Source organism: Balaenoptera acutorostrata, chromosome 15 (genome assembly GCF_949987535.1).
Source record: "Balaenoptera acutorostrata chromosome 15, mBalAcu1.1, whole genome shotgun sequence".
NCBI lineage: Eukaryota > Metazoa > Chordata > Mammalia > Artiodactyla > Balaenopteridae > Balaenoptera > Balaenoptera acutorostrata.
In genome coordinates this window covers 23,833,425-23,859,874 of record NC_080078.1, presented here as the reverse complement: position 1 = coordinate 23,859,874, position 26,450 = coordinate 23,833,425, and the positions used below count along the sequence as shown (strand labels likewise).

General features: G+C 43.5%; 2 protein-coding genes across 3 annotated transcripts in view; one reads left to right on the top strand and one right to left on the bottom strand.

The window, feature by feature from the left end:
- TMC5 (transmembrane channel like 5) overlaps positions 1-18,871 on the top strand; it is a 57,883-nt gene extending 39,012 nt beyond the window's left edge. The window contains exons 11-20 of the mRNA XM_007188317.3: positions 383-534; positions 4,724-4,802; positions 5,964-6,061; positions 7,488-7,583; positions 11,141-11,216; positions 11,396-11,529; positions 14,149-14,322; positions 16,025-16,103; positions 17,160-17,264; positions 18,446-18,871. Coding sequence (XP_007188379.2) covers positions 383-534; positions 4,724-4,802; positions 5,964-6,061; positions 7,488-7,583; positions 11,141-11,216; positions 11,396-11,529; positions 14,149-14,322; positions 16,025-16,103; positions 17,160-17,264; positions 18,446-18,784 — 1,332 coding nt within the window. The 3' untranslated portion in view covers positions 18,785-18,871. The remainder of the gene's footprint in view (positions 1-382; positions 535-4,723; positions 4,803-5,963; positions 6,062-7,487; positions 7,584-11,140; positions 11,217-11,395; positions 11,530-14,148; positions 14,323-16,024; positions 16,104-17,159; positions 17,265-18,445) is intronic.
- GDE1 (glycerophosphodiester phosphodiesterase 1) overlaps positions 18,858-26,450 on the bottom strand; it is a 32,266-nt gene continuing 24,673 nt past the window's right edge. The window contains exons 8-9 of one of the 2 annotated variants that reach the window (XR_009005354.1): positions 25,735-26,124; positions 18,858-21,376 (exon numbers count right to left, since the gene is read on the bottom strand). The gene's annotated coding sequence lies outside the window, so the exon portion shown is untranslated. Of the gene's footprint in view, positions 26,125-26,450 lie in introns of both variants that reach the window. The other variant, XM_057528875.1, reaches the window with a different exon arrangement.

Below are 26,450 nucleotides of genomic sequence, written 5' to 3'. Positions count from 1 at the left end.
AAACCTCTTGGTAAGCAAAGTAAAGTCGCAGAATGGCTGTTGGAGCTCAGGTCCCTGAGTCTGATAGACCTGGGTTTGAATCTGCCACTTCCTAGCTGGGTGACCCTGGGCAAGTATCTTCACCTCTCTGAGCCTCAGGTTGTCCATCAGTTAAGTCTATTAACACCCACCTGCTGGGCTGTAGTGGGAATTAAAGCATCATGTGGGTAATTCTCGGCCCAGGGTAAGTGCTGGATAAATGGTACCTTAATAGCTAACCTCAGAGGATCTACTTCTGCGGTTTTCCCATTGTGACGGCGGGGGTGGGGGGGTCTTCTGAGTCAGGCAGAGAGGGGTCCAGTGTACAGTTGGCATCTTGATTCTCTCCCTCCATCCCCTGTAGTTCGTGGCGAACCACGGGAACCCCGGGGCGGTACTGTTACTGCCTTTCGTTGTGTCCTGCATCAACCTGGTCGTGCCTCGCTTCTACTCCATGTTCAGGCTGGTGGAGCACTATGAGGTGCCAAGGCATGAAGTCTGTGTCCTCCTGATCCGGTAAGTGTGGCTATCACTCCCCACACCAGCTTCCATTTTTATGGAGGGAAATGGATGGAAGCTAGAAAAGGTTACACTCAAGTATCAAAGTTCTGTTTTCCAGAAAGAATTTCAAGAGTAAAGTGTGTTTTTATGGTATGGGTTAATAGCCATGAAGTCCAAAGAGCCCTGAGGAAATACAATTATTGAGTACATCTGCCTTTTGCTCAGAGTAATGGCTTATCTTTTCCAATTGCTCCCAGCCTGAGGATTAACATAGTTCTCAGTTATGAGATGTACAGATGGGCAGGTTGTGCACTGCACAAATGTTCTTGACTAAGGCGTTGTGTGGGGACTGATATCATCCAGTGTTCCCATGAGTCAAACTGTGAGGCCGAGTACCCACTGAATCATCCGGGAGGAGCAGGTGCATTTTTGTAATTCAGCCACCCAAATGGAAGTGGAGGGGTTGGTTTTTGGCAGTTCATTGGCTGGGAAGGGGTGTCTTTTTGTGATTCCCACAAAGGCACTGTATGTGCTAGAGGTGACCCCACAGTTTTGATAAACAGAGTATAAAACTACCCAAATTGTGTCCTTATTGCTTCTTCCTGGCTAGTGCCCTGACCAATTCCTGGTTACAGTGGTGTTTATAATGATAAGGCTGTACACGTAGATTGACTTTCTTTGCTGATCAATTCCAGAGCCATTACCTTACCATGGCCTCTGAGATCTGGCTCCTGGCCAGCTTTCCAACTTCATTTTCTACCTCTCCCCCGCCTTCCTCAGTGCCCCCAGCCTCACTCGCCTTCTGATTGTTCACAAACATGCCAAACTGCATACCCACCTCAGGACCTTTGCACTGGCCATTCCTTGCTCCTGGAATAGCATATCTATGCTTATGTCTATGTTTATAGTTTCTTCATACAGATCTTAAACATTTGTTACCCTTAAATTTGTAACAAGCATATTTTAACACACACATATACATATATACACATATATGTTTTAGATCAGCAGTTAGCAAACTACGACCTGCAGGCCCAGCCTGCCTCCCATTTTCATAAATAAAATCTTATTGGAGTGCAACCATGTCCACTGGTGACATATTATCTATGGCTGCTTTCCCGCTACAACTGCAGCGATGGGACACAGACTGTATGGCCTGCAAGGCCAAAATTATTTACTGTCTGGCCTTTCACAGAAAAAATTGGCTGACTTCTAAGATTAATGTTTAGAGTTAATCTATATATGTATTATTCACCTGAGGAAAAAAATCTGAGAAAGCCTTCACTTCTACCCACCCTACACGTCTGGGTGCCTCCTTTCAATGGTTAGAAACAATTGGGATTTTTTTGTTGTTGTGGTTAAAAAAACCATTTTAACCATTTTAAATGTACAATTCAGGGGCATAAAGCAATTTTTTTGGACATACACATTAAGTTTGACTGGCTTCTTTGCTCACCAGTGTTTGTTAAATGTATCCTACTTACAACTTCCTCGTTTTATAGCAGACGATAAGACATCATTTTAGAGTAGATCTCAGGATGGTCAGCCTTCTAAGTAATTCCACATTCCCACATGTCTTTTATTTTGCCTTTCTACTTGAATGCGGGTTTGAGTGGGCCAAAGACTCTGTATTCTAACTACCTCTTCTGAGGTCTGCAGGTGTTGCTTTGAGGTTTTCTGACATCTAGCAAAGTCAAATAATCACCCAGCTGCCCTTTCCAGACACTTCGTATCTGCTGTCTCTAAGCTCCGGGCATCCTCAGAACTACCACAAGCTCTGAGGAAGTCCTCTGCCAAATTTGTTTTAAACTGGGGTTTTCTCCAACCCCTTTTTATATTTTAATCTTTCTTTAATCTTTTCATATTTTTATTTCTGCTTTTTATTTTCCATAAATCCCTCTGTATTTCTGGTCTGTCCTTGGTGACTTTTTTTGTTTTCCTCTGCTTTATGGGTCTTTTAGCTTTTAACTTTTCTATCATTTCAATAGAATTTGCATAGAGAGGTGGTAGGCATGTATGCTCAGTGTGTCATTTTGATCTAATCCCTTTATCTAATTTGCATTTTTCTGATCCCAAGAGAGATTCATTATCTTTTAATATATATTAGCCCTATGTATTGCTTCATAAAATATTTAAAATCTTCTCTACACGCAGAGAAAACGAGAAAGCTCAGAAATAGACAATCATTCTGACCTATGATAAGCTTCTCTTGGCTTAAAAGAGTGTGTTTTCTAGTTTAACCTGGAGTTATACTGCAGTAAATGTATATGTTCTGACACCAATTCTGATGTGTGGGGTTTTCCCACATCACTAAACCATTCTCCACTATCAGTTGGTGTCGTATAGTTTAATTCAACTCTGACACTATCTACCTGGAGATAGCGTCAGATCCCACAAGGTAAGGGCTCAGTCCCACAACACTGCCCCCACCCCTACTTCAGATGCCAGTCACAGATCCATGTTGTCACCTGGGCTTCTGACCGACTAGCTAGAGATCGGAGGTTCCAATGAACTTCTCCTCAGGTTTGATTAGTTTGCTAGAGCGGCCCACATAATTCAGAGAAACACTTTACTTACTAGATTACTGCTTTATTATGAAAGGATATAACTCAGGGACAGCCAGGTAGAAGAGGTATGTAGGGCAAGGTATGGGGAAGGGGTGCGGAGATTCCTTGCCCTCTCAGAGATTTCCACTCTCTCCAAATATTGTCCTGTCACCCATCCGGAAGCTCTCTGAACCCCCTCCTTTTGGGTTTTTACGGAGGCTTCATTACATAGACATGATTGATTAAATGATTGGCCACTGGTGGTTGAACTCAACTCCAGCCCCTCTCCCCTCCCTGGAGTCTGAGATAGGCAAGCTGAGTTCAGACCCTCTAATCACAGGATTGGTTGTCATGGCAACCAGCCCCTAACCTTAATAGACCTCGGGGCTTCCCAACAGTCACTTCATTAATATAACAAAAGGCACCTTGATAGCTCTCCTCATTTAGGAAATTCCAACGGCTTTAGGAGCTCAGTGCCAGAAAAGGGAAAGAAGACCAAATACATATTTCTTATTATAAATCACAGTATCACTGTATACTAAGGTGTTAATCTAGTAGCTATTGAGGGTCTACTATAGGCTAAGCACTGGGTAAGAGGTTTGGGATCTGGAGTTGAAAAAGACGGATCCTGTTCCTTTCTTCACAATGTTGTCTAGTGCAATGGTTCTCAACTTTTAGCGTGCACCAGAATTACCTGGAAGGATTGCTGGGCCCCAACCCCAGAGTTTCTGATTCAGCAGATCCGGGTTGGGGCCAGAAAATGTGACTTTCTAACAAGTTTACAGATGCTACTGCTGGTCTGGGGACCACACTTTGAGAATCACTGGTCTAGTTGTGCATGATTCTTGGCACACCAATGCTGAAGACTTCTTAAAACCAGAAGGCATTGATTTAGGCAAAGTGACTGGGTTTAAGACCTCAGGCTGTTAAATCAGATGGTCCTCGGTTTGAACCTTTGCCATGACCCTAAACAAATAGTGTGATCTCATACAAGTTATTTCATCTCTCTACGTTTCTGTTTCCTCATCGGTAAGATAGGCATAATATACTATCTACCCTATGATAGAGTTGTAAAGATTAAGAGGGATGATTTGATAAAGTGCTTAGCATGTTTACTGTCCACGGTAGCACCTGATGAATAGTATGTATATGTACTACTATTACAGTGAGAAATGAAATCAGGTAATTTGGAGATACCCAAAAGAAGGTGTATCAGTCGGAATAAATGAGGTTAAACTGTGGTAACAAACATCCCCCGCCTCAAACTCTCAGTGGTCTAGAATACAAATGTTTATTTCTTGTCCATGCTACATGCCCATTGTGGATTGGCAGGGGATTTCTGCTCATGTTAGTCACTCAGGGATCCAGGCTGAGATTGCAGCAACCATCTCAAATACTTCTGATTGTCATTCCAGAGGGAAGACAGTAAGTCTTGAAGAGTCTCACTGGCATTTAAATGCTCTAGTCTAGAAGTGACACAAAATGACATACATCGTTTCTGCTCACAACTCATTTGCCAGATCTAGCGATATAGACCCACTCAACCACAGGGGGGCAGGAATTTCCATCCTACCATATGCCCCAAAGGAAATATTGGCAAACAGCACTAATGACTGCCGTGGAGGGTAATGGTAGTTGTTTTTGCTGCTGTTTTTTAGAAACATCTTGGTGAAATTACCAATCATTGGAATTCTTTGTCACTATTGGCTCAACACTGTGGCCGTGTCTGGTGATGAGGTGAGATTTCCATGCTGTTTTGCCTTAAGTTTGCCTTTGACCACCAGGGAGGAAGTGAGTTTCTCAAGAGCTTCTGCTTATGATATTAGAGCAGATATCATGTTATTTTTCCATCCATCTGTCCATCTACTTGTCCATCTATTCATCTAATCATCCATCCATTCTTCCATCCATCCTTGGGCTGTATACCTGAAACTTTCCTCATTCAGCCAAATCTAAAAGCTCCCAATCCATCAGCTCATAGCACTGACTTCCTACAGAGGTAACTAACCACCATTTTCATAAGCTGATTAATTCAACCTTCCCGTTTGTGCTAGTCTGCTAAACCTCTAGGCCACTTTCTTAAACAAGAAGATATTAATTGGTTTTTCATAAGGTTAATAAGCAAAAGGAGTGGAGGCATTATTAGCCATTGACACCTCCTGCTCTCCTTGGCTGAGAAACGGGATCCAGAGGGCATAGGACAAAGAAGAAAAGTGTTAAAGGGGAGAGCTAGTGAGAAGGGAAAGTTTGGGTACCTGAGGATGGCAAGCCTTAATGGGGGAAGAAGGAGCACAGGAAGAGAATAAACATTCTTTTTTTTTTTTTTTAAGGGTTCCCAAGGAGTTATTTATTTCACAAGGACTTTTACTTTTTCCCCATGATATTTTTGTACCATAATTCCTTTTTTTTTTTTTTTTTTTAAAGATTGATTGATTGATTGCTATGTTGGGTCTTCGTTTCTGTGCTAGGGCTTTCTCTAGTTGTGGCAAGCGGGGGCCACTCTTCATCGCGGTGCACGGGCCTCTCACTGTCGCAGCCTCTCTTGTTGCGGAGCACAGGCTCCAGATGCGCAGGCTCAGCAGTTGTGGCTAGGGGCCTAGTCGCTCCGCGGCATGTGGGATCCTCCCAGACCAGGGCGCGAACCCGCGTTCCCTGCATTAGCAGGCAGACTCTCAACCACTGCGCCACCAGGGAAGCCCGAGAATAAACATTCTTGAAAACAAATTCACCCTAAAGGTGCATTTCTGTTGAGAGTGGGTCTGCTTTTCTGGGCACGCAAAGACTCAGTCAAACTAAGCCACCAGCCACATTCTTATGAGCACAGGGGGCCAGGAACAGATGGGAACTATGTGGAGACCGCTGCCTCCTCCCACATCCCAAATCTTGTTTGCTTTCCAGTGTTGGGAAACGCTCATTGGCCAAGAAATCTACCGGCTCCTTCTGATGGATTTTGTGTTCTCTTTAGCTGATTCCTTCCTGGGGGAGTTCCTGAGGAGGTAAATATTTGTCTGTCTCGAGTAATTATACCTGACGTTGTAACCAGAGCCATAGTCCTGGCTGAGCAGTAAGTGTGGGTCCCTTCTGTACTCTAAGTGTACGTTGTTCTAAGTCTGCGTACGTTGTTCTAAGTCTGCCTATTGTCCTTTGAAATATTATTTTCTTCTGAATTAACTGAAATTTCATCTTGACCTGACAGTTCTGTTGTCAAGGTTCATTTAGTTCAATAGGCCCTATGCAATCTTCTGAGAAAGTTCTAGAAATTAAACACAGAAACAGAGTCATTTGAAATCTTATCCACAACAGACCATTTTAATATTCTAGTCTATGTATATTTCTCCAGATTTGTCTATGCACTGCTTTGTGTGTGTGTATACTATATAATTTTCAAAGACAAAAATGGGGTCACACTGCAAAATCGCTAATGGAGTTTGCTCTTACTAATTCTGTCAGTACGCCTTGTCATCCTTCCATGCCTGTACTTATAGATTTATCTCATTGCTTTCATTGAATTTAATTAATGCACTAATTTTTATTTTAGACTCCAGGTGTGCAGGATTAGGGCAATGTCCTCATTGGCCCATGTGTGGTCCTCTTTTATTTATTCATTTATTTTATAATAATATTATGAGCATCTCATGCCTAATAGACATTTACTTACTTTTGCAAGTTGCCCTAGTGATAAGATGGCATGGCACAATACTGATTCCTTCCTCAGTGGGTAGGTTGAAAGCCAAATGTCCTCACTCAGTTTGCCCAAACTCACTTTTCGTTCAGCCTCTGTCCAGGGTCTGGACATAAAGGTGAGAAGTTTTTTGTTGTTGTTGTCGTTTTGTTTATTTTTTACAACAGTTTTTTACTGGCAGTTCCTCCGTAAGAAAAAAATCAAAGTGGTCTCAAGTTTCTTCAGAATAAATGGGGACGTAGGGTTCCTCCTTGTGGATTTAGAAAACAGGGAAACACCATTAACTCAATAGCAGTAACTGAAAGCTGAAAAATTTTCAGTTTATTTGGGTTGAGAATGCCGAGTTTGGTCCCTGAAAAAAAAGGTTTAACAAGCAAAAGGTGGTATAAACAAGATAATAGTTGGGATAATTTAAATAATTATCTCATTTAAATAATACCTATTTTAAATTCATAATTAATTATTTGTTTAAATAGTAGTTGGGATAATTTACATAATGTTCTCTAGAATTTTTCGGAACCACTTGAGCAGTACCTCCATTCGAATGCATTGTGTTAATTCCATTTTCCCTCAATTATTTCTTCAAAACCATGCTCATACTTGGGATTTTCAGAAATTTGCAAGGGAACTTATGACTTTATTCCAAACTGGTGAGGATTTGTCCTCCTGTGTCGATTGTGAGGAATCTTTTGAAGGAGGGAGTTGATGGTTTGGGTACTAAACTCATTACATTTTCACAGAATCATTGGGATGCGGCTTATCCCAAGTCTTGGCTTACAGGAGTTTGACATTGCCAGGAATGTCCTAGAACTGATCTACTCACAAACTCTGGTGTGGTAAGTTTTGACAATCTTTGGCTTGCCCAGCGACTCCCGCCTGACTGTGGACTTGGAGTTTTGGTGGCAACGCCCAGAATCTGTTGTTTTTCAAAGCTGCACAGGTGATACCAAATCCAGCCAGTCTGAGAACCATGAATTCATGTCCCAGACTGTTCTTTTCCTTTATGAGGACTTCAGCCAAGAATCAACATAGAGCAGGGATTCCTAACCTGGAGGGCCCAGTGCCATATCCAGCCTGCAAGTGTGTTTTGCTTGTCCGATGCAGTGCTTTCTCTAAAAAATTTGATTTAACCAGCAGTATTTAAGAATCAGGAGATTTCACATAAAATTTAACATTTCTGGCTTCTGGTCAAAAAAGGAAAGATCTAGATCATCTCCCATTATGGTAACAATTGTCTGGGCCTTGAACTGGGGTGAGTGGTTCCAGTTTGCTGCAGACCCCACCTTGAACAATTGTCTCCCCAGTATTGATTTGCCATTTCTTGTTGCCCTTATGCTGTCAGTTTTCTTATGGTAGAAAACTTTACTTTGTATTGATATCTCAACAGAACTGGGAAAATAAAGGCAGAGAAGGTTGCCTTACATTTGATCTGCTTCACTCCCTGGTGGTGGGGCTCTGGTGGGACCTCTGTAGCCTTTGGGGTTTGCCACCTCAATTTTGGCAATAGCGCATGCGTACACGTGCATGTGTGTGTGTGCATGTGTGTGTGAGCATGCATGTGTGTTTTGAGGATAGCCAGCTAGTTGCATCAAATTTTTGACAAGCTCACCTAGAAACTCAAACCAATAGCCAGTGACTATTTTTATTTATTTATTTTAACATGATGTAGCTAATACCAGAATTCTGCATGGCATGTTACATTGCCAGGTTCCATCTTTTGGGGGGTTGCTAATCTGAAAGTAGGGGATTTGGAGTTGGATAAACTTGGATTCTGGGGCTGGCTCTTCTACTCACTGAGGTCACTGAGCTTCTCTGAGCCTCAGTCTCCTCAACTGTCAAATGCACATAATAATAGCTGCCTTTGAATTGTGTTGAGGATTAAATCAGATGATACAAGAAAACTGCTTTGCAATCTCCAATATGCCATACAACTGTAAAGTGCTTTATTTTCCAACTCTTTAAAGTTGCCCCGGGTGATCTGGCTATCTGCAGATAACTCACTAACGTCAGTGAATTTATTTTTGGAGGTGGTGAGGATTTTTTCTTTGTGTAGTTTAGGTGATGCATTTGCACACTGCCAGGTCACCCACTGGCAACCGGGCAGTTTACAAAGGCCTTTTACTCACATTATCTCAATGAACAGGATGCCGTTGGGCAAATAAATTAAACTCTCTCTAAACCTTAGTTTTCTAATCTGTAAATGGGGGCGATGCTCGTACCTACTTCATGGGGTTGTGGTAAGGATTAAATGAGAAAATGTACGCATTGAGTGCTTAGCGAGTAACTGATTTAGAAATGTTTGTAAGTAGGGATATTATATGGCTGTTGTTATCCTTAAGGGCTCTGTTTTAAAAATTGTAGTAAAAAACACATAACATAAAATTTACCATCTTAACCATTGGTAAGTGTACAGTTCAGTAATGTTGAGTACATTCACATTGTTGTGTAACCAATCTCCAGAACTTTTTCACCTTGCAAAATTGAAACTCTGTACCCATTAAACAACAACTCCCCATTCCCTCTCCCCTCCAGCCCCTGGCAACCAGCATTCTACTTTCTGTTTCTTTGAGTTTGACTAGTCTAGATACTTCATATAAGTGGACTCATATAGAATTTATCTTTTTGTGACTCATTTATTTCACTTAGCATAATGTCCTCCAGATTCATCCATACAGCATGTGTTAGTTAGAATTTCCTTCCTTTTTAAGGTTGAATAATATTCCATTACGTGTATGTACCACATTTTGTTAATCCATTCATCTGCCAGTGGACACCAGGGTTACTTATGCTTTTCAGCTATTGTGAATAATTCTACTATGAATATGGGTGTACAGATATATCTTTGAGACCCTGTTTTCAATTCTTTTTTGATATATACACAGCAGTGGAATCGCTGGATCGTATGGTACTTATGAGCACTCAACTTTTTTGTTGTTTAATAAGTAATGTGGGTAAGTCATCTGATTCAGTATCCAGGTTTTTGAATCCTAGAGCCTGAGCCCTCATACTATTGACCATTTGACAGAGATTCCCAAGGGAAGTGTTAGCTTCGAGGCAGGGAAGCTTACAATGAGATGCTCATTATTACTTCTGGGCCTTTAAGGTTTTTGTTAATAAATCATAAATAAGCACAATCGGAAACACACATATCTTTTCCTTTCTCTGTGGCAATTATAGATTTAATCTCTGTGGGTTTTAGGAGAATATTGCCTTTGATGATGAGCTTTAAAAGAAGATAATAGAATGACAGAGATTGAGTGTACGTTAGAGATGATGGTAGAAAATGAGGTGAGGAAAATGTTTCCCAAACTTTAGTCTTTTGTACACCAGCCTGCCTATTTTTTGGGTATATCTATCTATCACCTGTACTGTTTTTGACTTAATATTTTCTTTTAAATTGTTTACCTTTTTAAAATTTAAATATATTTTTAATGAGTCTTTATTTTATCATCATCAATGGAAAATCATATCATTTGACAGAAATTGCAATTAATTTGAAAAATAAAATCAATCCCATCACAAAAAGTCATTAAATTCTAGCTAGATGCTGCTGTCTGTCAAGGCTCTCAGTCTAAAGACTGCTTCTTTTTAAAAAAAAAATGGAGGTTGGCAAGCGTTAGGACTTAAAGACATTCTAGCACCAAACTGAGATTTTTTTTTTCTTTGGCCTCAGAAGCACTGGGGAGAGCTGAGTAACTCGATGCAGTTTAATGCCTGTCATTTGTAACTCGATGCAGTTTAATGCCTGTCCCTGCAGGACCTCAGGCCTTCTTGAATGCCAAAGGCGGAGGAGGAGTTCACATCCCACATTTGGGACACCTGGGTTAGGGCTGGCTGAAGGCCATCTGGTGGTTTAATTAATGGCTGTGTGGGTAGCGTTCTCTGCAAAATCTCTTTTCCAGAGCTGTGGATACTGGGTATGGTGGGATTTGCCTGGTTTGCTGTGTTGGAATCAGTCTCCCTCTGTATGAGTTTTCTAGGGTGGCTATAACAAAGTGTCACAAACCGGGTGGCTTAAACCACACAAATTTATTTTCTCACAATTCTGGAGGCTGGAAATCCAAGATCAAGGTGTTGGCAGGGTTGGTTTCTCCTGAGACCTCTGTCCTTGGCCTGTAGATGGTGCCTTCTAACGGTGCCCTCACGTGGTCTTCTTCCCTCTGTATGAGTCTGTTAGGGCCCACATGAGGTTAGTGGCCTCATTTTACCTTAATTATCTCTTTAAAGGCCTTACCTCCAAATACAGTAGCATTCTGAGGTACTGCGGGTTAGGACTTCAACATATGAGTTTTGGAGGGACAGAATTCAGCCCATAACACCCTCTTTCCCTGCCTTCCACACGGATTCCCTGTGTCTCCCCTGATCTCTGACACTCATCCCCTTTCTCTCATAGGATTGGAATCTTCTTCTGCCCTCTGCTGCCCTTAATCCAAATGATTACTCTCTTCATCATGTTTTACGTCAAAAATGTGAGTCAGTCTGAAGGTGGAACCAATTGGCTTTGCTCAGTCCCATGTGACCCAGTGGTGGCTGGAAGTGGGTGGGGTGGGGGGGCTGGGAAAGGTGTCAGGGGGCTGGTGTCTGGCTGGGGTCCCTCTGGCCTGCTTCTCCGGCTACAGAAGGGAGGTGACTGCCTCTCTTTCTTCAGATCAGCCTGATGATGAATTTCCAGCCTCTGAGCAAAGCCTGGCAGGCCTCACAGATGATGACTCTCTTCATCTTTTTGCTCTTTTTCCCGTCCTTCACCGGGGCCCTGTGCACCCTGGCCATCACCATCTGGAGGTAGGAGATGGCAGCCTTGTGGGTGGGTGCGTGTTTTAAAATGTAGGTTTTATCATTCTTCAGGTATGGTGAGGCCAACAGATCAGGAGACGACTGCCACTGAAAAAATAACTTGCTATATTCACAGACCCCAAAGGGAGGGAGCACATCACACCATGGGGGCCACATGGGGAGGCACCAGGGTCCGTCAGAGGCAGAGGGAGAGAGCAGTCAACATGGTCAAAAGTCTTTATTGTGGTTTCGGTGGGGAGGAGAGGGAAAGGCAGGGTTAGCAGGCTTAGGAGGGGTGAGTTTGAATCATCTCAGCAGGCTCTGGGGTATAGGGACCCTCTGGAGTTGGCTGGTATGTGGCCCTGGGGTGATGGGGGGCAGAGGAACAGGGCCCAGAGTGTGAGCGCTTGAGAGGGGAGATGGAGGTGGGATGGGGGCTCAGGTTTGCATATGAAAGGCATGCTTTGTAGGCTAGCCCTGGGAAAGGCAGTCTCTCCAGGATCAGTAAGGCCCTAGATGTCACAGGTCAGAATAAAAAGACATGCTTAATTCAGTGTTTAACCCAAGTTGCCTTGGTAACCAACAGATGCTACAACCAAGGGAGGCAGTATATCCAAGTTGGGTCACCACCCGCCAGGTGCCCAGTCTTGACGGCACAGCTTCCTTACTTCCTCCAAGTTCTGCAGCTTCCCAGCTGGGGAGAAGGCAGCTCTCCACATGCAGAACAGAACTTCCTCTAATGAACTGAAAGGCCCTGTCTGGTCAGGCTCGCTCTTACCTCTCCAACCTCACCCACCATGGTGCCGTCCTACTCCAGCCTCAAGGCTCTGAGTCTGCTGCTGGGACCCTGAGAGCCTCTCCTCACGTGGGATGGGGTTACCTTTTCGAAGTGCTCTCCTCAGTCCCTTTGCTTGGCGGCCTTCCTTCCACCCTCATCTCAAAAGTCCTCTTGAAGACCTGACTTTCACCACCAGCCTCGTCTTCTGTCAGCACCCCTCTCCTCTCTCTCTCTCTCAGGGTGGTTTCCTTTGTTCGTTCCCTAGTTCATGTCAGAAATGCCTTTGAATCTTTGTTTAATTGCATACTCATTGCTTGACCATCTTTCCCACCAGAACCTGGGAGGGCAGGTATCATGTCTGTCTTGTTTACTGTGGACTCTCCAGGGCTTAGTGTCTAGCACAGAGCCTGGTACTGATCTCGAGGAGACAGCAGTGAGCGTTGGCTTGAAGCAGGATCTTAGTTCCCTGCCCAGGACTTGAACCTGGGTAGCCTGGCTGAAAACCAGGAATCCTAGCTGCTAGACCAGCGAGGGCTAGAGGCTAGAAGCAAAGTTCCCCTGGCTCTTGCCCCGTTTGAAAGCAAGAATATTTCAAGGAGGGAAAAACTGTAAAAACAGGTACAAAGTTTATTATTAGAGACACAGCACAGCAAGTGGGCGAGCACACAGGGAAACGTTTTTTTTAATTTAAGACAAAAGCAAGGCAGAGATACACACGTGGAGAGAAAAGGGTGTGGGTGTCCTCCCTAATGAGGAGGAGCGTGGTCAAGAGTGGTTAAATCATTGACATAGGGCAGTTCTTCCAGGTCTTTGTTTACCTTTGGCCAATTACCTGGTTTCTTTTTCCACACCTGACCTGCCCTAGGGCCCTCCCCAACATGCGTGCACAACTTTTAGCCAAGATGGATTCCAGCGCAGAGGACTGTGGGAGGCTTGGCATCACCTATTATGGGGTGGTGCCCCCTCCTTTTTAACCCCAAGGAGCCTTTCTGCGCATATGTAGTCAGGGAGGTCTCCTTGACCTCAAGAATGAGAAATACGTGTTCTCTTTATCTTTTATCTGGGCAGGACTCAGCCCCTCTCTGTCCCTGCCATTACTGTTAAAGTGTCCACTGGAGACAAAGTCCAGCTATTTACCCTGTTCCTGTTGTTCTCTCTATCTGGAAGTATAGAAAGGAAACTGGCTATAAATGTCTAACCTGGAGCCCATCTATCTCCTGCCTCAGTACAAGGGCAGTAAACCTTTGTAGAATGAATGAGCAACCGAACACACAGCAAGGGAGTTGATTTTTAGGATGCTCGTGGAACTGGAGCCATGAGGATCTCAGCGGCTTCAGGGCAGGCGTCTCTGTTCTGTGATGTCCTTGACTCTCTCGCCGTGCTTACTGTCTTTTCTCTCTTCCTAACCAGTTCCTTTTTGCCTTCTAGTTTCTGCTTGTTCACAACAACTGACTTCATGTGGCCGTTATTACCGCAACTCCAGCTTCCCTAGATTACAGCCTCCCACCTTTGTATTTCTTAGTTCAAGTTCCTAAGGAAGAGAGTCTGATCGTCCCAGTTCATTTCTTTGTGCCAGGATACCACTGAGGTCTCTGCCTGGTCTTTGGATTGGTTACGGTTGGATCAGGTGATACCCCTGTCCAAGAGCTGGTCCTTGGAATGCAGGTCATGAAAACAAAACACACCAGCTGGGGCTATGAGCGAGAGGGTTTCCTTTGCAGGGGGATGTGGGTGGAGCAGGTAAGAATTGCTGGTTCCATGTTCAGAGCCCAGAAACGACTGGGCTATTCTGGAATAAACTATACCTGAGTCTGGCACTAGAGATGCTTCTCTGTCCCTTGTTTTATCAGATTGAAACCTTCAGCTGACTGTGGCCCGTTTCGAGGTCTGTGCGTCTTCATTAAGTCCATCTACAAATGGATTGACACCCTGAGTGAAAAGCCCAGCTGCCTGTGGGTTGTTTGGATCTACCAGAACCTCGTCGGAAGCGTGCACTTCTTCTTCATCCTCACCCTCATTGTGTTGTAAATGGGGCCCCTTGGAAAATTAGGGGAGGGGAAATACCTCATCAACACGTCATGTGGTCAGCCGAGGGGTGTTTGGTGGGAAGGCAAAGGCTACAGTGGGGCTCAGTGTTCTGGGTCATCCCGACTCTGCCCTTGAATTTTTCTAAAAGTTATTTAATATCTTCTTATCCTTTTTGGGGGGGTCTGTTTTACGAAGAAAGCAATACCTGCTCTGCTCCCTCTTAAGAAATAACACGAAAACAAAAAGAAAAAACTGGATATGAGAGTGCTTAGGAAAATTATTGTGTGATTCTTTCTGAGGCTGTGATTATGTTAAAGTCGGTTGGGTGCTATTGATATGTGGGTTAGTGTACTTTCATTTTTAAATTAAAAAAAGATTTCTGACTTCTTGTGAAAAAGTGGAAGATCTGCCAAGACTGGGCCCATTTTCCTGCATGAACAGCTGGTCGGCTGATGGCTGCCCCTCTTTAGAAGCCCAGTCCTGATGGCATTAGAGATTGCAGCTCCTCTGGTAGAGAGACACAACTCAACAGCACAGACTAGTGGAACCAGTTGATTGTCGAGTGACCCCTCAATTTTACAGATGGAAGTGATAAGACTTACAGAGAAGGGCTGACTTGCAGAGATAGTTTCCAGGTTGCAGAGCCTGTTAGTTGCAGAGGGGGCTAGAACCTAGGTCTCCCGGCTCTTGGTCATGCCCTCCCTCCCAACTCTGGGTTGCCATTGGCCCCCTTAATTAAAATGGGAGTTTTCTAGTGCCTTCCTCCTCCAAACATCTAATTCACTGGAGCACTTGTTAGAAATGCAGACTCTCTGGCCCTACCCCAGACCTCCAGCATCAGCATCTGCATTTTAACAAAATCCCAGGAAGTCTGTATCGCAATGAAGTTTGAATAGCACTGTCCAGGTTCACAAACTCTGGCTGCACATTAGAATCATGTGCATTTAAAAAATACTGTTAGGGAGTTCCCTGGTGGCCTAGTGGTTTGGATTCTGGGCTTTAACTGCTGTGGCCTGGGTTCAATCCCTGGTCAGGGAACTGAGATCCCGCCAGCTGTGTGGCATGGCAAAATAAAATAAAATGAAATGAAATAAAATAAAATAAAAAACTGTTAAATGTTTTCAGCACAAAAAAATAATAATTATGTGACATGATAGGGGTGTTAGCTGACACTATGGTGGTAATCATATTGCAATATATAAATGTGTCAAATCAACACAGTTGTACACCTTAAACTTACGCAAAGTTATACGTCAATTATATCTCAATAAAAAATAAAAATAAAGCTAGATTGGGGTAAAGTTTGCACAACTGTATAAATTGACTAAAACTCAGTGAACTACACTTAAACTGAGTACCTTTTATAACGTGTAAACTATGCCTCAGTAAAGCTATAAAAAGAAGAAGAAATACTGATGTCTGGCCTTGTGCTCAAAAAAACCTCAAATAATTGATCTGAGGAGGGGCCATGGCATGAATCTTTTCTCCACCTCTCAGGTGATTTACATGTAGAATGGTGAGAACCATTGCTATAATGTATTTAACCTCTAACTCACCCAGATACAACTTTGCAGGAACACTGGCTGGGCCAAAATCCATTTGCAAGCAAATATAACAGTTCCTCTGTACCAGCTGAGATTCGGAGCCTGTAAAGCATTGGAGAGAGTGTCTGCCATTCTTTCTTTTCTTCTCTTCCAGAATCATCACTTACCTTTACTGGCAGATCACAGAGGGAAGGAAGATTATGATCAGACTGCTCCATGAACAGATCATTAACGTAAGTCCCATTGGATCCCTTTGTTATTCTCCCCTCCTTTTCAACATTTTGTAATGGAAATTTTCAAACATAGTCCAAAATAGAGAATAGTACAATGAACGTTCCCACCACCTAGCCCTGACAACCATTAACCTTTGCATACCCTTATGTCCTCTACACTATCCCTTTGCTGTAAATCTCTGGATTATTTTCAAGCAAAATCCTAGCCTTTATATCATTTTATCTGTAGACTCTTCTATATGCTTGAGAGATACACACTTTTAAAAAACATAACCATGGTACCAATCATCACACGTAAAAGAAAATTTAATAATTCCTTACTATAATCTTATAGTCAGTCAATGGTCAAATTTCCCCAATTGTCCCATGAAGTGTCTTTTTACAGCAGGATTACTCAAGTCAAAATCTGAAAAAGTGTCACATGTTGCATTTGGTTGATGTGTCTTTTATGTTTCTTTCAATCTATAGCTGTTCACACTTCCCGCTTCTCTTGCCATTTATTGTTGGAGAAACCAGGTCTTTTATCTTGTAGTAGTTCCCACATTCTGGATATATCTGATTTGTAACCCTGCAGTGGTGTTTAGCACATTTATTTCTTTTTTTTTTCTTAGCAAGTTTTAATTTATTTTATTTATTTATTTTTGGCTGCGTTGGGTCTTCATTGCTGCGAGCGGGGGCTACTCTTCATTGCGCATGGGCTTCTCATTGCGGTGGCTTCTCTTGCTGGGGAGCAAGGGCTCTAGGCGCCCGGGCTTCAGTAGTTGTGGCTCATGGGCTTAGTTGCTTCACGGCATGTGGAATCTTCCTGGACCAGGGCTCGAACCCGTGTCCCCTGCATTGGCAGGAGGATTCTTAACCACTGCGCCACCAGAGAAGTCCCGAGCACATTTATTTCTTTAACCTCTATTTTAAAATTAAGGAAACTGGACTTCCCTGGTGGCGAAGCCAATATCCAGGACCCTACCTGCCTAAAAATCAACCTTTCCATCATTTGCTTCCCAACCCCACACCATCATTCATCCTCCATGTTTTTGTTTTTGTTTTCCTTCTTGGCAGGAGGGCAAAGACAAAATGTTCCTGATAGAAAAGTTGATCAAGCTGCAGGATATGGAGAAGAGAGCAAGCCCCACCTTGTTTACGCCAGAAAGGAGAGACGTGGAGGTGAGGCTGGAAGCCGCCTTGGGATCCCTGTGACACAGACGTGCCCTCCTGGGAAAAGTGCATCAGGGAACTAGAATCACATCAGGGCACTTCACTTTCTGTGTTTTAACATTTCTGTATTTTTTATTTAAAAAAATAATACGCATGCACCATGTTCTATGCCTGGTCCCGTTCTAGGTGCTGGGGTTATCATGGTACCGCGGTAGGGCTCTGCCCTCGTGGGGCTTGCCTGCATCGTTTCCATAACCCAACCAAACAGAAGTATATCCCACTGAGATGAAAAATGGCTTGAAATCTCACCCCACTAGGTTAATGATTCAGTGTATATTCTTCCAGATCTTTCCCCCAGGCATCTGCAAACAAGCATGCATCTACTAACATTCTTGTTTATTTATTTATTACAAAAAAGGGGTTATATTTTACACATAACTCCCCCTCTCCCCGCTTAATACTATATCTCAGACATTGTTTCAGTCTGTACCTACTTGGACATTTGGGTTGTTTCCAGTTTTTTTTTTTGTTTTTTTTTTTAATACTAAAAACGTTGTGTAATGAAACATTTTTTTATTATAATTGTTTTATGTGAGTGTTTTATCTGCCAGGCATGCACATGATAATGTTAACAGATATTGCCATATCACGCTCTTAAAAAGATTTTTACCAATTTCATTCGTAACAAGAGATGCCTGGAATCCTGCTCTAATACCAAAGCCTGTGCTGGCTTCCTTGGTGTCCTAGAAAATGCGGATAAACAGTAAACCCACGTTAATTCAAATGCTACTAGTTTTAGAAGTTATGATCTTGTCAGAAGAGACTACCATGTTTACTGCCTGTGCAAATCAATACCACCAGCACAATATAGGTAAGGGATCTAGAGGCCCAGCTCTAAATCCTTTGAAGGCAAGGATCATGAGTGTACCTTTGCAGGTCCTAATATATTACCTGGTATATATTGTAAATGCTCAGTAAATATCTGTGAATGAATGATTAAATGAATGGAATCACTGCCCATAAAAAGTGAAACAAAACATGTTTGATATTTCTATGGCTGAATCTTGGTCTTAATCTGTCACCTGTTCATATTAAAATGGTGAGGGCTCACAAGTCTCACACTGATGCAGCAGGATCTGAGGTGTACACTCTCTTCCAGTGATGAGATGTCTTGTCTTCTTCTTTTTTAGCAATCTGGTCCTCTGTGTGTCAGAGAACATGCTGCTGCTCGAGGTGAGTACCCGACTGGCACTGAAGAAGGCCTAATCCATCCAGATGACAGGTCCCAAGACAGAGGGTCAGAACTGCTCCTGTATCAGTCACTCGTTCAATTGCAAGAACTGGCCCAAATTGGCTTTAGCCAAAACTCAACAATAATTCTTGCTTTAGGTGTGGCCAGAAGCAGGGGCTCACAGTATGTCACCAGAACCTGGTTTCTTTCTGTTCAGTTCTTTTCCATGTTATCTCCTGATAATTACAAGACAGCTTTCTTAGCTTCTTGTATCTTCTCAGATTCAAGACTAGTGTGAAAGAGATCCAGATTCTCATTGTGTTTCATTGGATCTGAACCAATTGCTGTGGCCAAGAGACTGATGATTTCATTGGCCAGATCTGAGTCTCAGACCTCATCTCTAGATACAGGTGGTACAAACATACAGACCACAGGGACTGAGAGAGTGGAGAAGGGTGGCTTTCCAAAGAAAACCTGTGGCTGATGCCAGGAGGGGAATGAATGTTGGGGAGGAAACAAATAAACCCATTCATCGTTTTGGAATAGCATTCACTGACAGCATCCAATGATGGGAGTTCAAGGGAGAGAACTGAAGAAACTTAAAAGGAGGAGGCAAGGAAGGCCTGAGAAGCTGTGGGATCTTGAGAGCTAATTTGGTCTTTCCCTTGGAGATATGGGGCAGTGTGCCTCTGTGCTAACTTCTCTTCTCCTGTATCAAACCCAGACCTGCGATTTAGGCGATCAGTTCAAGAAGATAATCCAAAGGCCTGATAATTATTGTGGTACCCAGACACCAACCAAATAAGGAAAGAAGATAGATAAAGATGGAGCAGCTTCCTCCATGACACCTGGGCCTTTAGGAGATTCCCAGATGGGAAATTCAAGCCTTTAGCCAGGAGTGGAAACTGACTACAATGTAAATACAGAAGTAAAATTGGGCATTCCCTGTTTTTTTTTACACCTGAATTGCTGATTTTTCCAGACAAAATATTTGAGATTTTCCAGTAAAGACTTGTAATATTTGAACTAGTTCACAAAAACCTGGGGAGAGTTGTAGTTTAAGAGATATGCGTATGAATTATTGATCCTTAGAAATCTCCACTCCCAGAACTCCCAGACCTGGCAAAGGTTTGGAGACGGGTGCTAAGACAAGTGGTCCAGCCTGAATAAAAATGTGACCCTCGATCAGGGATGTGAAGCGTCTGAATTGTAGAACCTGCATTTGTTCATGACTTTGAACTAAAAACATCCCCATTTTTCCCAAAGGTGAAAAACAACCAGAGGGCTCGTCTATGACCTTTATTGCACATTGAGTACATGAGTCTTTTGGATTGGACTGGGGTGGGCATGTGTGGACGGGGACACTACCCCTGTGAGGTTTTATGCACAATCATCAGAGTCTTACATTGAACCAAACATGAAATCGGTGGTGATGTGTGGAATATATATATTGAATATGTATGTGTATGTATATGTATGTATATGTGTGTGTGTGTACATATGCACACATACATGTATAAAGCATTTTTTTGCAGATTTCCTAAATGATTCACAAGGCACCTGACTCTGCTTAAAACGGAAGGGTCCAGCAGAAAAGTGCAATTACCAAATTACTCGGGAGGAGAAATCTCCTCTTGAGTAATCACTGTCATGAAATCTAATTGGAACTGAATTTAGAAAACATTTAAGATGAATTTAAAACACAAACATCCAGTCAGTGCTCAGTCATTGGTTCACTTCTTCATTGACTTATTTGCTCACTAATTCATTCATCAGCTGAATTAAGTTCTTTTGGTACCATCTTTGCTAGCGGTTGCTAGAAGTGCTTGTTCGTTCATTCCTTCGTTCAACAAATATGTACCAAGTGGAGGGGAACAAGATGGTGCACAAGTCAAGACACAGCCTCCGCTCTCATGTACTGTCTAGCAGATCACTTTAGGCAGGAACTTAATAATTAAACAGTAATTACTTATAGCAGGTGCCATGAAGGAGAAGCCCAAGGGACAATGGGAGACTTAACTTGTCTGTGGGGTCAGTGAAGGCAGTCTGTGGAATTGATATTTGAAGGGATTTTTTTCCCCCTGTGTTATCCTAATGCTATTTGTGCTTCTTTGGCTTCTGCACTGAAATGTGAACTCCCTCTGGAAGCATCATTTTTGCTCACTTCCCATATGCTCAGGGCTTATATCCTGACTGCTTCTCCATTCACATCTTTTTTTTTTTTTTTAAATGGTAATTATTTATTTATTTATGGCTGTGTTGGGTCTTCGTTTCTGTGCGAGGGCTTTCTCTAGTTGCGGCGAGCGGGGGCCACTCTTCATCGCGGTGCGCGGGCCTCTCACTATCGTGGCCTCTCTTGTTGCGGAGCACAGGCTCCAGACGCGCAGGCTCAGTAATTGTGGCTCACGGGCCTAGTTGCTCCGCGGCATGTGGAATCTTCCCAGACCAGGGCTCGAACCCGTGTCCCCTGCACTGGCAGGCAGATTCTCAACCACTGCGCCACCAGGGAAGCCCCACCTCTTATCTTTACTTCAGTGTAGCCCCTGCTTCTCCTGGAGGAGCAAACACAGTAGAAAGATCTAGTCTGTAGGTCTCGCACACACATTTGGATGTGTGTAACATCCTTACATCCTTGGTCTTGAGATATAGGGGATATATTATTTTGCTAGAGCTGCCATAACCCATAGCACAGACTGGAGGCTTAAACAACAGAAATTCATTTTTTCACAGTTCCAGAGGTGGGAAGTCTAAGATCAAGGTGTCCAGAGTTTTGGTTTCATTCTGAGGCCTCTCTCCTTGGCCTGTAGATGGCCACCTTCTTGCTGTGTCCTCACATGGTCTTTCCTCTGTGTGCACATCCTGGTGTACCTTTGTGTCCAAATTTCCTCATCTTATAGGGACGCAAGACAGATTGGATTAGGACCCAACCTAATGGCTTCATTTTAACTAACTCACATCTTTAAAGCACTTATCTCCAAATATGGTTACATTCTGAGGTACTGGAGGTCAGGACTTCACCATATGAATTTTGGGTCAACACAGTTCAGCCCATAATCGGGGAAACTCTCCCCCAGTCCCATCAGGACCTCTCATCAGGCAGCAGGGCTCTCATTGCTCGCTGCACCCAGGATCACACAGGGAGCTGTTCGAACAGCCAGACCCAGGCCCTGCCCACTCTAGACTAACTAAATCAGGCATCCATAGTTTTCCCTTAAAGCTCTCAGATGCTTTCAGTGGGAAGCCAGGGCTGAGAACAAATGAGCTAGAATCTAGAGTAGTGCTTTCTGAACTTGCTTGACCATAAAAGTCACCTGAGGCACTTATTGAACATGCAAATAGTGAGCTAAGGATATTGCATCAAAAATTTCTGGGGACATTGTCCATCCTCCTCTTCCAAAGCTTGTCTCAATTCGCTCAAAATGATAAAAGTAACATGCTTTCCAAGAGTCACCTGAAAGCTGGATAATCCCTGTAGTTTTAAGTATTAAAAAAGGATAGCCTCTCTTGAATTTCTGCAGGATCTGATCCTTTAAGTGGCCGCAGTGAAGGGCCCAATTCATTTTTTATAGGGCAATGAGATGATTTCGTGTGAAGTTCAATTATAAAAGGATTATAAAAACATCATATGACTGACATGTTTTTATAACCTTTGAATTGAGGACAGGTGGTAAGAATTAAGCTCATTAATAGGAACTGTCTCTCAGTAAGGTAGCACTTTTTAAAAAAAATAAATTTATTTATGTATTTGTTTTTACTTTTGGCTGTGTTGGGTCTTTGTTCTGTGCGCGGGCTTTCTCTAGTTGCAGCGAGTGGTGCGCAGGCTTCTCACTGTCGTGGCTTCTCTTGTTGCAGAGCACGGGCTCTAGAGCGCAGGCTCAGTAGTTGTGGCACACGGGCTTAGTTGCTCCGCGGCATGTGGGAATCTTCCCGGGCCAGGGATCGAACCTGTGTCCCCTGCATTGGCAGGCAGATTCCCACCCACTGCGCCACCAGGGAAGCCCAGTAAGGTAGCACTTAATGGTACCTCCCTAAATTCTCACAGTGGGAACTTTTTCATAGCATTTATGTGTCTGATCGACGGTGAGACAGACCATTGGGAGGAGCTCAGGTGTGGAGCAGAGGGGCCCTCTACTTTGCTCATGACTGCACCTGCCTGATAAAGAGTAAATGCCTTACACTTGCGTGGTGTTCTGATCCGCACAGCGCTTTCTCCACTTCCATCACCTGGGGATCTTGTCATAAAGCAGATGCTAGGGAATTCCCTGGCAGTACAGTGGTTAGGACTCAGCGCTCTCACTGCTGGGGTCCTGGGTTCTATCCCTGGTGGAGGAACTGAGATCCCACCTGCCGTGCTTTGCGACAAAAAAAAAAAAAAAAAAAAGCAGATTCTAATATTCTAATTTGTGAGTTCAGGGATGAGGCCCGAGAGTCTGCATTTCTATCTAGTGCTGTGGGTCTGAGGACCACACCCTGAGTAGAATGGTTTTAGGGCTCCTCCAAAATTTGTTCTATTTTATCTTCATAACAACAGTATTATACTGTTAATACATTTTTCAAAACACATTCACTTTTTTTTCCCTCATTTGAATCTCATAACATTATTGCTATAAGACAATTGGTGCAAGTATTATGATCTCCATTTGACAGACAGAAACTTAGGCACACACAGATTAAGTGATTTGTCTGAGGTCTCATAGCTAGTGAGTGGCAGAATTGAGACTTGAGCAAAGATCAGAACTAGAGGGCTTGTTAAAACACAGGTCCTGAGCCTGACCCAGAGTTTCAGATTCATTATCTCTGGAATGGGTTCTAAGAATTTGCATTTCTAGCAAGTTCCCCCTTATGCTGATGTTGAATAACTGTCTTCATGATATTGTGATTTATAAGAAATACATATCTGGTCTTTCAGGTGACCGAAATATAGGTCTCATATATATTTGGCCTTTGTCTACAGTTCCTGGCTCAAAGCTCCCCAAACCCTTGGAATTTCCTAAGCGTTGAGTGATAAAAGTGTCTTTTTGCTCTGAGAATGAGATGACTTCTGGAAAGCACCTAAGGGTGGGGGCCTGGATGTCAATGGAGCCAACCACGTGATTAGAGGGTTGGAACTTTCACTCCTACCCCCTTGATTTCTGGGGAGGGGATAGGGGCTTGAGGTTGAATCAATCGCCATTGGCCAGTGATTTAGTCAAACATAACTATGTAATGAAGTCATCTTAAAAACCCAAAAGGACAGCTTTTTGCCCTTCTTTTTGGAGAGCTTCCATGTGGGGGAAACAGAACACTTCTGTGTGCCCCCATGCCTGGCCCCAAGCTCCAGGAGGACTGAAGCTCCTTTGCGTAGGACCTCGCCCAACGTATGTCTTCATCTGGCTGTGGATTTGTATCCTTTAATAGGCTTCCATAATAAATCGGCGATCTAGTGAGTAAATGGGTTTTCCTGAGTTCTGTGAGCCGTTCTAGCAAATTAATCAAACCTGAGGAGGGGATTGTGGGAATATCTGATTTATAGCCAGTCAGTCACAAGTGCGGGTAACAACCTGTGTTTGCAGCTGGCATCTGGAGGGTGGTCGTCTGGGACTGAGCCCTTTACCCATGGCATCTGATTCTATCTCTGGGTAGATAAGTGTCAGAACTGAGCTGGATTCTGAAGGACCCTGCCTGCGACTGAGAATTGCTTGTTGTTGATGTGAGGAAGCCTCCACACACAGAACACACTAGAATTGGGCCCAGGAACCCCTTTCAGTCTCAAAGGACAGCATTCTTTGAGAACCCTCTGCCCAGCTGATATCCATCCTCTTCTTAACACTTGGTGTCCTGCTGTCAGATTTTGAGCATAATTTAAAGTTTGATAAAAGAACACACAGGTCATTAATCTTCAGTACTTCTGATCAAAGAAATCAAGTAACTTTGCCCTGGAGTAACCGTCACTCCATGCTAAGGTTTGAGAGGATGTCTGGAACACTTCATTAACTTCCACCCTGCCTTGTCCTCAAAGCTGTGGTTGACTGTCCTGTTGAAGCATTATTCCCACTTCAGGAAATGGTGTCATGTAGAAATTCTTGTCTCATAAAGAGTATTTATGTCTTAGGGAAATTCTTGTCAAGACAAGATTGCACACTCATCTCCAAATAAGAAAATGAGTATCGTTTAATGAAGTAAGCAGTGGGTTTCTCAAGCCTTTTCAGGCAGCCCTTCCAGGTTATCTGTCTCCACCACTCTTGAGAACACAGGGGCAGTCCAATGAACAGCAGAGGATGTGATTTTTATCCCTACTGACTGTCTTGGAAAGAATGCTATCTTTGGATGGCTCATTTATCGATGCTACTGAATCATTACACTCCCAAATCCTTCCCTCACTCTAGGTCTATATCCAGGTTCCTCAAGGAACCTTCCCCTTGGATATCCCACAACTCATTCTTCCAACTTTTACTGTCTACTGTGACAGGCACTGTAAGGAGTGCTGGGAAGGCTTCTCGTGGCTGAGCCCTTGCTAAGGGCCACAAAGGGTGATAAGCCTGCGTTTAGAGTGCGGGCTCTGGAACTATATAATCTGGGCCTGAATCCTTATCCTATTACTGTCGTGTGACTTTAGGTAAGTTACTTAACTTCCTTGGGCTTTGGTTTTCTTCACTGTAAAATGGGAATATAATGGTACCTTGACCTCATGGTGTTGTAGCAGAGTAAGCACACAGAAAGCATTTGAAACAGTGTCCAGTACATGGTAGGCAGTCCATAAATCTTAGTTATTAACAAGCATTTTACATGCACTCTTTCCTTTAATCACAACTACCCCTGCCGTGGTACCAATACTGCCCCTATTTTAGAGATGAATTCAAGACACTAGCTATATGACTTGCCCAAGGTCATACAGCTAGAGATTAGGAATTCAGATTTAACTTTTTCTGATGTCAAATCCTGTTGTTGGGACTTCCCTGGTGGCGCAGTGGTTAAGAATCCTCCTGCCAATGCAGGGGACACGGGTTCGAGCCATGGTCCGGGAAGATCCCACATGCCACGGAACAACTAAGCCCGTGTGCCACAACTACTGAGCCTGTGTGCTGCAACTACTGAAACCCGAGCACCTAGAGCCTATGCTCCGCAACAAGAGAAGCCACCACAATGAGAAGCCTGCGCACCGCAACGAAGAGTAGCCCCACCTCGCCGCAACTAGAGAAAGCCCGCGCGCAGCAAAGAAGACCCAATGCAGCAAAAAAAAATATCCTGTTGTTAACCCCGTTACTATACCTTCCAAGTAAGTAATTAACACCTTCTTTCTTCATCTGAATTCTCCATTCTTCAAGGCCCACGACCACCTTGGCATAGGATCTCAATCCTTAATTGGGCCTGGCTGAGTCAAGTGCAATACGGATTTGGGACAAAGGTCAAGAGACAGAGAACTTCTGGCTCTCAAAAGGTCTTCACACCACAGAAGGGATGTTGTGAACTCTGTGCTGCCCCCAAGAGAATTTCTTCCCTGTCATTCGCTGTATAGCCTCTGCAGGTAAGCCAAAGGGGGAATTCAGTCCACACATGTTTTCTTTGGTTCCTTTCTCCTCCTCTTGTCACTCTAGTCATAACGTGGTATGGAAGTCATGCAGTTTAGATATCTGTTCCATTCACTGAATCTCTGTTCTGCTGTTAATTTTAAAATTCAAGAAAATTCATTTGTAAACATCCCAAGCCTCATTTATTGTCCTCCTGCCAACACCAACTATAGCAAAAATCAGTCTGCTTCTCACCACCATCCAGCTGTGTGGGCTGGTGGCCGAGCTGCTACACCTGTGAGGCTGGTGACCCATGAGGATCCAGGAGGGAAGTCATGACTAAGCTGTGGGCCTGTGATCAAGGCCAGATAGGGCTGAATGGTGGGGGTGTGGGGCAGCTAGAGGGGAGAGCGAACTTTGCAATTTTTTGAAGACTCAACTTCATTTTAAATGATGCCACTTAAGTTCACAATAAGA